The sequence below is a fragment of the Trichoplax adhaerens genome, genomic scaffold (assembly GCF_000150275.1).
Source record: "Trichoplax adhaerens TRIADscaffold_3 genomic scaffold, whole genome shotgun sequence".
Taxonomy (NCBI): domain Eukaryota; kingdom Metazoa; phylum Placozoa; class Uniplacotomia; order Trichoplacea; family Trichoplacidae; genus Trichoplax; species Trichoplax adhaerens.
In genome coordinates, this window is record NW_002060945.1 from 3728376 (window position 1) to 3743553 (window position 15178).

The window sequence follows — 15178 nt, forward strand, 5'->3', positions numbered from 1 at the left end:
ATTGATTGTGATGAAGGGAAATGAAATTATAAACTGGATCAATATTGATCTCCTTTTATCATGGTAACGCCAAGCGATCAGGAATCTCATTCTTTTATTACACGTATATTCCAACTATATCGTGCTAGGTCTAGTCGTTGTCGCCTAAAACTCTAATAGATAGGATATTTAAAGCAGTGGTTGATTAAAGGAGAGAATTCATTACGTTTTTATTATATCTTCCTATCTTACGTATCTTATAAACGGGCACTTAAATTCTATCGGCTTGGATCATTCTCATACTACCATAAAAATATAATTAGATAGCGATCTTTAAAATGAGAATACAATACATATGACAACGTGTGATATATACCAATCACGAAATTCCAAATTTTAGAAAAATAAGGGCTTTATTGAATCTTATACAAAGATTAGCTACACACAGCTCTACTTTAGCCGAATACTACTACTAAAGACTTCTAGAACGAACTAACAGAATAATCTAAAGTTGCATGCTTTTATACTTTCCGTAGCATTCGCAGCTACAATCCGCATGGCAACCTTTTACCTTATTTTACACATAGTTAAATTATTCTTAGTAAGACTATTCTACTGCGGACCATCATTAATCCAATATGGATACGACTACAGTACTTACATAGACATTATTCACACCAGCCAAAGTACAATGAATTAACCATATCCTAATATATGATTTACAGTTCTATTTTTACCTATAGCCATATTAGTAACTTAACAGCTTACTGTAGTATATAGTCATCTGTACTCTAGCATAGAGTCTCTACCACTACAATCTACAGTTACAGCTACCAAATATCTCTTAGGATAAATATCTACCGTACATTATACTACACATGGCTAACAGTCTATAATCATAATACTAAGTTACATTACACATCGAAATATAATTAATTGTATAAAGGATATTGCTAACTGTTACTGCGAAAACTATCCTGTCCATCGTATTATTATTGAATTAAACGATAACGTAATGCATCCAGTTGGAGTAAATTCTAATACTGACTACTGCGTATGCTATCAGTTCCATAATTAATCGTGTTACTTAAATATCGTTGATGGTCGTTCATTCATTTGACACATAGAATAGCTCACATTGATGACCGAACGACGAGAACTATGATCCTCGAATAAATAAAAAATTAGTTAATTAAACGACTGGGTTATGCATAATTATCAATACTACCCCTATAAACTAGGTTGAGTCTACTATGTATAAGGTATATGTATATTCTTTATATAGCATCTAATATGGGTAAAATTTCAAATATTATTTTATGGTATCCATAAAGAACCAAATATTAGAAAATTGTAATTCTTTTTCCTAAATGATGACGTCTTCGTTTTTTTTCTCATGCTATCATTTACAAATACTATTATCAAATGTATCGTTAATAATGGTTAACATCATTGTCTATCATTATCTAGTATCTGTAGGCCATTTAAATGTTGTAATACCAAGTAAAAAAATACGGTGAAAGATCCATTCTTTGATTAAAAAATTATAACCTTTCAACGACGACATCAACATCGAGTTGATACAACGATAGCCAACCTAATCTATCGTTATCATTGGAGTCGTCGATAACCTATCATCTTCAACGTAAGTAAATCGCCTAATGAAGTACAATATCTCTAGCAGCCTTGACCGAAATGTCATACCATTATCTGTTGGCATTATTCAAGCTATATTATTAATAATTATTTTCATTATTGGCCTTGTCGGTAATATTTTAGTCATAGTCGTGATCAAAAGGTACGAAATTAGTAGTTCACCGATAAATATACTCCTACTTAATTTTGTATCCTGCGATATCTTATCATTATTTATTTTATATCCAATAACGATCATTGTCAAATTTGGCTTACCAGTCTATCCATTTGATAGTAGTTTCTGTAGTTTTGAAGGTTTCTTACGGCAGACTTGCAGCATTGTTACTATATTAACATTAACTGTAATTAGTGTTGGACGTTATGACGCTATCGTACCACCGGTTCATAAGCGTGATCATGTTATAACCCAACTTCGAGCTAAAATGTTTGTCGTATGGACATGGATTATTGCTTTTATATTCAGCTTTCCACCTATAGTTGGCTGGAATCATTACATATATGCAAGTGAATTTTCTTACTGCCTACCTCAATGCTTGCATTCAGATCGAAATCAATCCAATCAATCAACCATTCAATCTTCTCTCTTGTATGGTTATCTACTATATCCTCTCGTCTACAATTTACCATTACTTGTTATGATTCATAACTATTGTAATATATTTCGTGCTATACAAACTAAAACCGATCGATTACAGCAACGTCAAGGTTTTATTATACGCAAGCAGTCGAAATTTCTCTTCGAACTACGAACATGTAGGATTATGTTTACAATAACTGCATTTATTATGGTACTAATGTATCCATACATCTTGTCACGTCAAGCTTGTTTTATTTCAGTTGGTGTTAATGATACCTTTGCATCAGGTGATGCCTATAGCATTATTATGTCATTTCTGGGTGTTTTAACGATGGCTGCACCAGCAGTGACACCTGCGATTCTACCATTAATGCATCGACGATTTAAACGAGAATTTTACGGTATTTTATGTAGTTGGACCCGTTCACATAAAATCCAGCCCTTAATTTATTATGTTAAGGCTGAAACTGACGAACATTTAATACGTAGTATCGATGGCTATATAAAACGCAATGAACAGAGAGATAATAAGCATCGTATACCGCAAGATCTGCAAGAAAAGCCAGCTAATGTGCAAGCATGGTCGGGTTTTAGCTTTAGTGATGTTGTAACTAGAGATGTTCGACAACATAACATAGAAAATCATGGCTCTTAATCCAGCTAGGTTACTCACCTATAGAACAAAATTGTGAACAGGCTACAATAGAAAGGTTTGTACTTCCTTCATTGTACCAGTACACGGATACACGGTAAAAAAGTTACTGAACCTCTGACAGGTCTATCAAATGGTAATACTATCTGTTAAATGAGCACATTATTGTAAACCGTCAGCAAAGCGACGGGAGTTTGCACTAGTGTATATGAATTAAGATTAAAATGCCAATTAAGGAGGTTGATCAATTTGATGACCTTATTATAGGTCTAATTTCATCAATGAATTTGTATCAGGAATTGAATATCTTTAAAGTATAGCGATAATTTAGAAAACAATATTGAAGAAAAGTTATCTATGTGGAATGTTATAAAAAAGATGAGATAAATTGATTTATAGTATGATGTAGCTAGCAATCGAACTTTGTAATTAGTTATTACTTAATTGTTATAGCATGTAATAATTGAATTCTGAAACTCTGTAGATGTAGAATTATCTAAACAAGTTGTATACTTTATAGCATCGTTTCCTGTACAAAATTAATAAGCGTTCGTGGATGACATTTAAAGAGCTAATAGAATTAAATATGAATGTAAGGAAGATATAGAAAAATGTTGTCAGATTAGCTTACTGCTCTATTCAGAAAGATATAAGAGTTAGCTAAGTCGAAATGGTGGTCGTAGTATAAAGTTTCAAGCACTTACAACTAAAAATTAAAAATTACAAAATATTTAGATTATTTTTTTATCACATCCATCTACTTGAGCAACTGTATAGTATATGAATTTTATATTCTATCTCTTTTGTAACATAAACAATTATTTAATCCTAACCTTGTTAATGTTTAAAATCTGCTACGATAACCTTTACAAATATTTTTAATTGCTTGTTATTGAAAAAATATTTCAGCTTCAAAAAATCAAATTTGATTGCACGCTTATACTAGTGTATATAAACACAAAATTCTTCACTAATGCCTGTGTATTTCATTGACTTGCAACAGTAATCAAAGCGTTAATCATAGAATCAAGACCATCGGTATGACACCGGTACTTCGTTTCATTTAAGTTATTGTGAGTTAGCTATAGTCGTACTTTGAATCAGAGTCCTGTATATCAGTCAGACGATGACCCATAACCTGACCCGTTTAAAGCAGAATTACTTGTCGTTGCTAACGACATTAATTTTACTTCTTGATCGAAAGATTATTAGCTAACTTTTAGATTAAGATAGTCAATGAGATTGTACGAGTACATAAGTTATTAAGTTCAATCAAATGTGATTATTCAGAATGAAATGAAACTAATGTCTGCAACTATGTCGCTATAGGAGTTGTTAGATCGACAATACCGTACAATATGCATATTTACTATCTCGAACAAACAAATATAGTTTACTTGCGAACCTGACCAAGATCTAAAGCTTAGTCAAGCCATATACAATCTCATGTAGTAAAATGTTTATATGATAACGATAGACATCGTACCATGATAAATTAATGTGTCCATTCTTAGTATGCGAGTATTATACAAATATATTTATAATAGGTAGACTATTCGTTGCAAAAATACCCTTATGGAGAGTTACATTATATTTTCGTTATATTTCATAATTACATTCATAAACAAATATATTAATTAGATATGATTGTACTATCTATATGTTATAACTATATTACTAACGTTAAAATAAAATTGTAATTACACCTTAATTCTACTGTAGAAATAGCTCAGTAAAATTACTTTGTACGGGATAAAAGTTATACTGACAATGCAAAATTTCGGTAATTCTCGTTTCTAGAATAGGATGACATTAAATCAATTAATTATTGAAATTGCTTATTCTATTAACAATTTTATAGCACAGACCTTGCTCGTTGAAAGATTTTTTATTCTTTATAGAAATATAGAGGATGCAGATGTAACTACTTAGCATTCATCTTATACATCGAATTAATTTTAGATTGCTTGTTCTCTTTAACGTTCTATAATCACTTTATATTCGTAATACATGAATACAGAGGCCAGAGTTACAATCAAGTATTATTATTTCCATGAATTATCTTTAACATCTTGTCTTAGACCTATTCAATTAATTGAATTTGTTCCAATTTATTCTACGATGTGCATTGATATCCATCACTGGATAGCTTGTAGTCTCTACTTTGTTCCAATTAATTATATTAACTAATCGTGGCAGTTAGCTCAAATCTTATTTCTGAATTATTTCTTCTATTTTCCTTATAAAGTCCAGTCCTAAAACATATCAACCGTGATAATATTTAATCTGACTGTCCCTTGCGGTAATGGTATGGTCCTTGATATTAAAGATTTGCTGAAGGGTAGATACTCCGAAAGGACGAGGAAACTTGTTAGTATTCATGCCTCCATAGTTGAACACTTAAACTAGGAAAGTTTAAAATTTAATTACAGCCATAAGGTTACAATTTAAGAAATATTATCGATTAAATTAGTATATAGTCAATCTGAAGACCAGACTTATTAAATAACAAACAAGGATTAAGATATGACGCTAAGTGACGAAATTCAAAGGACATCTGCTTGAATTAATCAACGCATATTAGAATTAAGGTGAATACGACAAGTATGCAGTAGCATACTCTGCATAAGTAAAAATCAATTCAGAATACGGTCAATAAAAGGTTGTTAAATATTGTCTAGCAATTATTACAACCGCTAACGAAACATACGGCTAAAGATATTAGTAAAGATTCAAAAACTTTTTATAGAAATTTAAAAATTGATGATTGAAACCCCTTCTGCCTGACTGACAGTTTAAGTTATTAAAAGTAATAATTTTACTAATTTATTAAAGTACTACGAGTTCAATCGAATTCAGGTCTTCTTCAATTCTGAATTACAATTAAAATACTGCTAGCCAAATTGGTTTGCTCTCATGTGAATAATCAAGGAAATGTCTTTTACGACGCATATATGTCTCCTTATTAATGCCAATTGTAAAATAAAACGTGTCTTTGTCGCAGAATTTTGAACACCAAGCCGACTCAATTGCGGTGTTAAATTACAGCTTTCAGCTTTTATTGTACTAATTATGATTATAGCTTACAACTCATTTTACGATTTCCGGAATATCGTATCGATTATGAAATTTCATTTAATATAGGAAAATAAAAAAATATGTTGAAACTAAACGATTTTAATCATTATCGACCGGCAAAAACCTGTCATTTCTTTCACCATAACTAAAATGTTCTACAGACAGCTATCGCCATTGTCACGACCATAATCTAATTTTCTCTCCCTCCAACCATAATATTAGTAGGAACTATAATCTGAAAATAATTTGATTAATTTTCTAGTTAATCACATATGTAATTTCGATTTCACTGGAAGAGCATGGGAAATCAGCTTTCTTAGGTTTGATATTCATTATAAATGCTAATTGTATAGTTTTCTCTAGACTTATCCAATTTGCTTTCATTTATGTATTGAAGTGTGTAGTGAATCTACTCAGTTATAAGACAAAAGTAGATTACAGATTTAATTACACTATGATTACATGATGATAACATCGATAAATGTTTTCAATAAATGGAATTTTTAATAGCCCCAAGTATACCATTAATAAATGGCAGGATATCTATTTCACATTCTTCTCGCTCCAGTTTATCATCGCATTATCGATTCAATAAGTAAATTTTTTATTTAAAAATAAATCTAATAAATAAAATTAGTCTCTAGTAGACAACGGGTATTAGTTAGGTTTATTATTCTGTACATGAAGTTATGCAATCAAATAGTTTGTATAGGTTGTATTGTCACATCAATAATGTCGTCTTCGTTTGACTGATTGAGGATAATTAGGTATAAATTCGAATTACTAGTTAAATTACATTTTTCATTTCTATAACAGAAGATAGATCTTTAGGCAATTCAAAGATAGGAGACAAAAGTAACAAATTTTATTTGATCATTAAATTGAATAAAAACGTACGGTATATCAATAGGAGACGTCTAATAGGTACAAGAAGTACACCAACTATGTCGCCAGGACAGATCAATTTTTTATTATTGACACTACAGTCTAATAAAATATGGAGTACGTGGCTATTTAATATTTCAATTGAGATGAAAGAATTACCGCTGCAGTAGATCAAAAACGCCGATACCAATAAATGCAAATGATGTATATGCTGTTATTTACATTCAAGACTATTGAAAGCCGACTTTAATTTGAACCGACATTATTAAGTAACAATAGAAGTGTTCCTAACACGGTAATAATTCCCTTTCATCTTACATATGATCTACATAATTGCATGATGTGCGATATACTAATCAAAATGAATACTTATTCCGATTATAGAGTTCCTATACTGTCTAAGGATCAACTAACAAATAGCCGGTTTCGTAACTATTTTAATAATCGATACAAAATTGAGATTGAATATTAAACATGCATTCCTCTCGATAATACTTCCACCTCGAGTTCTTAATTGCGTTTAGTCGTATTTATTCAATATTGCTTTATCTTTAATTTGCTTAATCTGATGCCTAAACCTAATTATAGTTTGAGGTGATAGGTGAAATAGATTCAAATAACCCATAACATCATTCGAATAATGAAGAACAATGAATAATTGTCTCAATAAAATGATACCGCTATGATCATAACAGGATGAATAGTTTATTGTTTCTTATAGCATAAGGGCAACAAACGCATGCCATGACTACAGTTAGTGTAGTTTTACTTACGAATCGTGATACATGTACAAAAAGTTTGCAGGGATCATGATCGAAGGGAAGCAAATTTCATTAATAATTAGTTGATTATATTGATGATTAACTCGTAAAGTATTTATTTCAAGCCATATACCATAGCAAGACTTAATACAATCATATCATGATCAATGCTACTTGGTCCTAACAATTCCATACAACTCTTTTTAAATTCATAGAAATCATTTTCATGTTGTCTTGTAGAAGAGAGATCGGAGGGAGAGGGAAATTTATTTGAGGCGTTAACTGAATAAATAGAGCGTATAAATAGATTTCTCTTCAAAGGTTTTTTTTAACATTATTTGAAATGTCTCAAGTTGTACGTACTATTTCATTCCATCTATCTTTTTGAAACATGAAATATCATACTTGATTCATAGATGTAATAAATTATAATAATAGCTCGAGAAACTAGTTGAAATTTTAACTATTAAATTAATGGTTAGTTCTTGCATTAGTATTATGCAAAAATGATGATAATATCCAACTTGAAAACGTATCATGTTTGATACTACAAGAAATCATATAATTCTGTTCATTTATCCAAGTTAACACCTCCCAGACAATGATTATAAACATGACCGATTAGACATAAAAGATGCCGCTCGAGCCCATCATATCAATACTTGATAATGTGATTTCAATAGAAACTCTACCCTCAGTTCACAGGTAATCGCTATTCCTTGATGTTTTATAGCGTCCATCGTATAAATTAAAGTTAAAATTTCAAGATTTCCACTTCTGGGCGATGATGTCATGATAATCAAGCCATCCAATCGATTTAAATGCATTAATTTGTTTTCTTTACTTCTGAATAACTACTTTATTAATGTAAACAGGATTAGACTATTTTTATCCACTATACTCAGTGACAACCCTATTACTGTAAATGATGCATAAGCAATAAGATTTAGTTTTATCATCTAAACAGGATTAGACTATTTTTATCCACTATACTCAGTGACAACCCTATTACTGTAAATGATGCATAAGCAATAAGATTTAGTTTTTATCATCATGATCCAAATTGATGTGTAGTCATATCATTTCTTTCGTAAACATCTACAGTGGATCGATGAAAAATTTCACGTAGGGTATGGATTATTTTTGTACGCGCTGTCCTGTTGATTGTTGTGTATTGAAATGAGTGAACTTATTATGTTTTAATGTCAATCAAACAAGAAAATGACCAAAAAAATGAATTAAATAATAATGTTAATTCGATGTCTTTGTTTATATTTATTATCTTCCCCCTTGATCATTCAATCAGCTCGTTGAAACTTAAGTAAAGAATTAATTCCAGGGGCATGATATAAAAGTCCCGATATCGAATTCGTTGCATCACTTTACATTACATCGATTATAGCGCAAGCAAGTCACTACATATTTTTTTACTCGAAGTGTTTCACTTTTTCAAGCTGATAAGATAATTATCAAGTCCGATCGATACTATTCATACCGATTTCCTGATTGCATCTGAACTGAATAAGGAAGTTAATCATTTAACTTAGAAAAATTAATACCATCGTCAATTTTTCAATTATCCAATCTAGCGGCTCACAAGCTAAAGACAGGCAAAATGATGAAATGTTTTGCAGTTGAATTGCAAGCTAACGAATATCTTGGCAATAAACTGGTTGTGGAAAGAGTTAGATGTGAATGCCAATTGTTGGGTACAGTTTGTAGAGTTCGATTGGTACAAACTTTTATTAACAAGGGGCAAGCACCCATCCAAACGGCTTACATAAGTTGCTTACGAAATGATATTTCAATTTGCGAATTTTCTTCGTATAATTCCTCAACACGGCAATACTTATCATCCAGAGCATTGGAAAAAAATACTTTCGATCGAGGTAAGCTGCATACTGCTTTATCCAGATTTAATAAACTCCACAAGAAATGTATGCATCTACAGAAAAATGTAATTATTACAGTATTAGATGATGCATAGTACACATTGGTAAATTGTTGCACTAAATGTTAGGAGTCTTCTACACAGTCTGGTAATTTAAGGCTAAATTGAAGTGATGTTGAAAATTATAGAAAAGTTCCTTCAAAATCTTTGAAACAGCTCAAAATTAAATATAAATTGAACCGTTGCATTTTAGACATAAACCACATCATTTTCGATTTGATTAATATCGTAATATCTCGGCTACTGCCATATTGACCAGATCATATGTGAATAAGTCTTGCTACTTCCATTTATGGATTAGTTTATCAAATATCTTAATCATTGATAATTGTATTAAGAATTGATCACTTTATCACACTATGTACCGGTATTTCAAGTAGTTAATCATCTTGATACGTGGATCAAATTCAAAATTACTTACCGTGCGTTACATTTCATATAATCACTACCTCTAATAGCAAATATATACAGTTATATTTACAAATAATCCTATTAAATCTGCACATTTGAAAGCATTTACTTTGCCTTCCTATGTCAAATTTATTTAATCGGCTCTTTTTATTCGTCATTCCTTTCCTATAGACTTTGATTAGTATAGTAAAATAGCAATGTGTGTGTTGACTTCCGCATTGACAAGGGGCAACTGTTATACTACATATTTGCATAATTCTGCGGTACAAAACAACAGCAGCCATTTACATACATCAACATATATACTGCATATTAATGGATAGTAAGTCTACAATAGCTGCTTCTCCTTCATGATTGTCAATATATAATGTAATTTAGCTTTTCATTATAAAATTTCATATTATCTCCTCCTGATTGACTTCATTCAAATGATAGTCTATTATATGATAATTATTGTTCACGTTGATTAAAGCATGTATTGTCTATATAGGATTCTCCTGGCTACATAACGATGAACAGTTAATAAAAAAATTGGAAAAAGTGTTCGATTGTTCTTCCTTCGGTCAGCTTTTTACGGCCCAAGTAAGTTCCAACTAAATTGTTATCATACTCTCTATATGCTAGTGTATGCATTCAATAAGTATGAAATCCTTTCTAGTCAATTAGCTATATAGTATGACTAGTTATACAGTAGATTCAAGCCTTTTCGAGCTATTTTTAATTCGTCCTTTCTTAACGATCCACTAATAATATCGAACTGACATATTTAAGTACTTGCTTCAATTTATTATAATGTCTTGATCCATGCGATATAAATCTAATTATACGTGTGTATTATTATTTCTTATTGTGGTCGAAGGCTTCCACTATTCAGTCCTTAATTTGTTGCTTCAAAATTGCAGCTACTGCATTGTTTAATAATATGAAATATAGCCAGTAACTTAATATACTGTAGAGCAAACTTAATCAAGATTAATATCATAAGCAAGAGGGCAGTGCATAGTTTGTAACCTTACTCTGGCTTAATGTGAGTCACCACGTCGCCTTATGCAAAATAGAATCACGAATTGGTTAGAAAATAACCTCAAATCTCTGACCTTAATGAAATCACCTCTTAATATATTTTTAATTACTCTTCAATAAAAAAAGATCTTAATTTGTGCTAAAATCAAGGCATAGGCTTCAACGTTTAATCGAGTTTTGAAGATTACTTTCAAATACCTATAATCATCATTTGTAGTAATGTTAATTTTATATTCCCTTACATGCTCGGTAGTTAGCGGATAAGATTTATAAATTTGTAATAATGAATCATCCAATTCGAATTTTCAATGTCTTATTGATGAGTTGGAATATAGTTAAATGATTAATTGTTAAAACTTAAAGGTAATAAAGTTGTTATTTAAGAGCTGTCAAGGTGAATTAATATTATTCTTCTTCGTCATGTTTATATTAGACTGGCAGCGTAAATGGTGGAGAATGCATTGATGTTAGCTTAACTTACGTCACCGAATGCCGTGTTAAAAATAACGAGATTAAATTTACTCCACCTAAAATTGTTAATAATTATTGCGATGAAGATCCCTTCCACTATGACATTGATATTGACCTGTTACAACCCTTAAGAATATCTAATATTGCCTCACCTACTCATGATATTGCAGTAAGTAATATACACATGCGTATTGCACTGCATCATAGTAATGACGATATTATCTCTACCTTTAGCTTGTGTTTATTCAGGAGATTACTGTTTACACTATTTATGCGGTAGTGAAATCATTTTTCTTATCCATACTGATAGAAATGTGGAAGTGATCAGACACACTGTCTCGATAAAATGAGATAAATCTTCTACTAGATTATTTTATAGAGTAAATAATTTTCGATATCACGTATGCACGTTTGCCTGTGCAATTGATGCTGACAGTATCATTAGGCTCATAGATGTCTACGGTATAAGATTGATTTATCAGCGGCTAATTTTAGAATAAATTAATAATCTCAACAGACAAAATTTTACAATGGAGTAACTCGGATCGTTGTTGACTATCAGCAGCCGAAAAATTGTGGCCAAGACATCCTACTCCAATACGAAGAGGAAGAATTGCCTAATAGTGGACATTATCCCAACGTTCTACTATGCGCTAATGGTGGCGAAGAGTCCAATAATGTCAGCAATAAAGTCGCTATTATGGCTGTTTTCCCGCCTCTAAAACCTAATAATGCAATGGTAATAAAACTATTTTATATGTTTTTTATTTATCTATTTACTATAAAGTAACCGAATCATCTACTGCATTAGAATTTGTCTCGCCTATTTACAGTATAATAATGAAATATTGCTATTTTTAATTGTTTTTTAGATTGCCAGAGACCTGTTCATAGAATGGGGCAACTTAAATGTTAAAACCCAATGTAAGATATAGTTGAAGTAAATAAAATCAGATTCACAAGCATTTATGACTAATTGACGAAAAGAATGCAGTTTGTACTTTACTGCTCATTAATATAATAACACTATTTTTACATTTATTTTCTCAGGTCCATCCCCGAAGCACCTATTAAGTGCTATACATGCTACTAATTACACCAGTATCTATGCGCTCCTTGACGATGATAATTTTCCAGATGGAGATATCTACCTCAAAGGCTATTGCAATAATGAAGAGGTAGAAAAAGATATAGCATACGTAAATTGGCGTTTACAGCAGTATTCTTTATAAAATATAGATATTCTTGGCTATTCAGGTAATAATTTAAAAATTCTTACACTATAACCTAAAAATCTAGGTTGTCATTAGGCCTTCGTACTGTGTCTGTACAACTCTTTCATTGGCAGAAGATGCTATTCACGTTATGATTTGTAACTGGTTGTATCGCGAAATGGACGCTATGAATAATACGGACGTCGATGAACTCTATCAACTAATGACTGAGTCAGTTGATAATTTTAATCACTAAGTAACATCTAATCAAATTTGATACTAACGTAAAGTGCATTATTAGTATTGGCGAAAGTTGGAAAGGATTGCTTTTCGTTAATTCTTGCATTAACTAACAAGCTACTATATATCTACTTTCTCTTTACCATAGCAATAATGTCTTGAGTTCAGTTACAAAATATGTGGTAGAAGAGAATAACTATCAAATGTGTGTTGCTAACTTACAAAATATCGCTTCTAATGCTGTCCGACAGTCTATTGGACAAAATATGAAGGTAATGGATTAATCACAGTTTCTATGCATACATTTAGCTTATTACCAAGAAAATTCGTTCAAAATTTTTACTTTGAGTGTACCGATATTAATTCCAAATTATTTGGTATAGGAAAATAACATGCAACAAAAGAAGCGCAAATTAACTCCAACAGCAGGATCATCAGGAAAGACCAAAGGTAATCTGTCATTATAAGAGAATAAGTAGGATCATATCATTCGTAGACCTAGATTACTGGACGCCGTTATTCGAAAAATTTGGAGCTAGCCAAATTTGATAACATTGAATCGATTAAAATTTATAGACTTTATACTCAATAATTTAGTAATAAAGGTCTTTGTTGTAACTGAGCCAATTTAGCGATTGTAAATTGATCCAAAAAATCTATTTTACTTCCTTTCAGTTTCCTCCATTCCATCGTTCGATCGAGCTAGCTTTGAAAATGATGATATGATCATAGAAGAAGAAGAGTCGGAAGAATTAGAACAAGAAGATGTCTTTAAATATAAAAACGGCACGGAAGAAATCACTGTCCAGATAAATAATGTACGTTTAATACTCTTCAGATTAATAGATATCGAAATAACTGATATATATTATGAAGTAGCATTTTGGGGTTAATTGAGACCGTGATAATTGATAAAGATATTATTCCTTCTGATAATTATCTTGTTATGCTATTAGATCGAAAATAAAGCAGTCGAATCCAACACTAAAGCTAGAAAGAGAAGGCCTACGCCTGTTCCACGATATCAACAATTTTCCGGTATGAATAGTAACGTTTATTTACTGACATTACCCTTTGAATTTATTATGATATTATGGGTATTAATATCCAATAAAAGTTGTCTTACCTTAAATTATTATTCTTAACTATAGCTGATTATCAACGAATGACAATCATCAGGATGCCTTCCCTAAGCGAAGATTAAAAAATGGAACCTGTATAGTCCAAATATCAGACTTTTATACTGTAATTATTGCAATTTCCATTGAAATCATCTTATCTATGATAAATTATGAAATTACTCTTTTAAACGAAAATATAAGAATACAGATTTAAAAATTAACATATATCTTTATTTGATAGCAGTCAAAAGATTAATATAACAAAATTTTAATTCGTTTGTCATATCGATTTTCTTCAAAAATTGCCCTAATTAACAGATTACAATAAAATCTAATGACTGCTTTTAGTTATAGTATAAAATCTATTTTTTTCACTAAAGTCATTTGTAACTATTTTATTGAAGATGTAGATAATTACTGTAGGTACTCTCCGTAATGTGAGCTTTCAGACTTAAAAACATTTTTAATAATTTGCTTATCTTATTGTAATGTAGAATAACTTATTGCTGCTAATATACTCTGATATTTAGGAGTCTATTAAAATATATAACATCTTCTTATACTTCTTCATCTACATCTATAATGCATATGTACGGTATTTTCCTCAACTTCGATATATTTTTAGCTTTTTTGAATACTATTCGTAATCAGCTTGAACTATTATCCGTAAATTACACGATCATTATCTGTAATATTTATTACAATACAGGCTAGCCTAACGAGTAAATTCAATTTCAAGATTCAAATTTTGGTGTTATTATCTTTATTACCGGGTATAATGCAGTATGTGATGTGCACCGATAAAGCAAATGATCTTAGCTGATAGTATGATATAACTACTATTATGGTAATAGAATTAGATAATTAAGATATAAACAGACGTAAGACAGCTACTCATTAGAAATTGGGCGAATATTTAGATATAATACTTTCAACTTAAGAGTTTGTAGATAGATACAAATAGGCTTATAAACCTACAGACTATTAACACTTTCTAGCTATGAAAATCTACCGTACAAAATGTTTTGATTGTAAGTAAATGTAGTTGATGATAGAAGAATGGAGTATCAGTTCCCTCACGAAGATTGCTCTGCTAGTAATTCAGAAGCAGGAAGTTGTTTCTCTAGCATAAGTTTAGGTATCAGGTGAAGATCGATTA

General features: G+C 30.8%; 2 protein-coding genes across 2 annotated transcripts; both read left to right on the forward strand.

Moving 5' to 3' along the window:
- Positions 1–1640: 1640 nt before the first annotated feature.
- Positions 1641–2867, forward strand: TRIADDRAFT_54417 (uncharacterized protein; the record flags this gene model as incomplete). The annotated part of the gene is made up of 1 exon (XM_002110393.1): positions 1641–2867. The coding sequence occupies one exon, from the start codon at positions 1641–1643 to the stop codon at positions 2865–2867; it is 1227 nt and encodes a 408-aa protein (XP_002110429.1).
- Positions 2868–9203: 6336 nt separating this feature from the next.
- TRIADDRAFT_54418 (uncharacterized protein) lies at positions 9204–14102 on the forward strand (the record flags this gene model as incomplete). The annotated part of the gene is made up of 12 exons (XM_002110394.1): positions 9204–9477; positions 10441–10532; positions 11407–11613; positions 11962–12183; positions 12317–12368; positions 12495–12622; positions 12744–12889; positions 13047–13170; positions 13282–13348; positions 13574–13716; positions 13855–13936; positions 14050–14102. 12 exons carry the CDS (start codon positions 9204–9206, stop codon positions 14100–14102), a joined length of 1590 nt encoding a protein of 529 aa, XP_002110430.1.
- Between the last annotated feature and the right edge of the window lie 1076 nt (positions 14103–15178).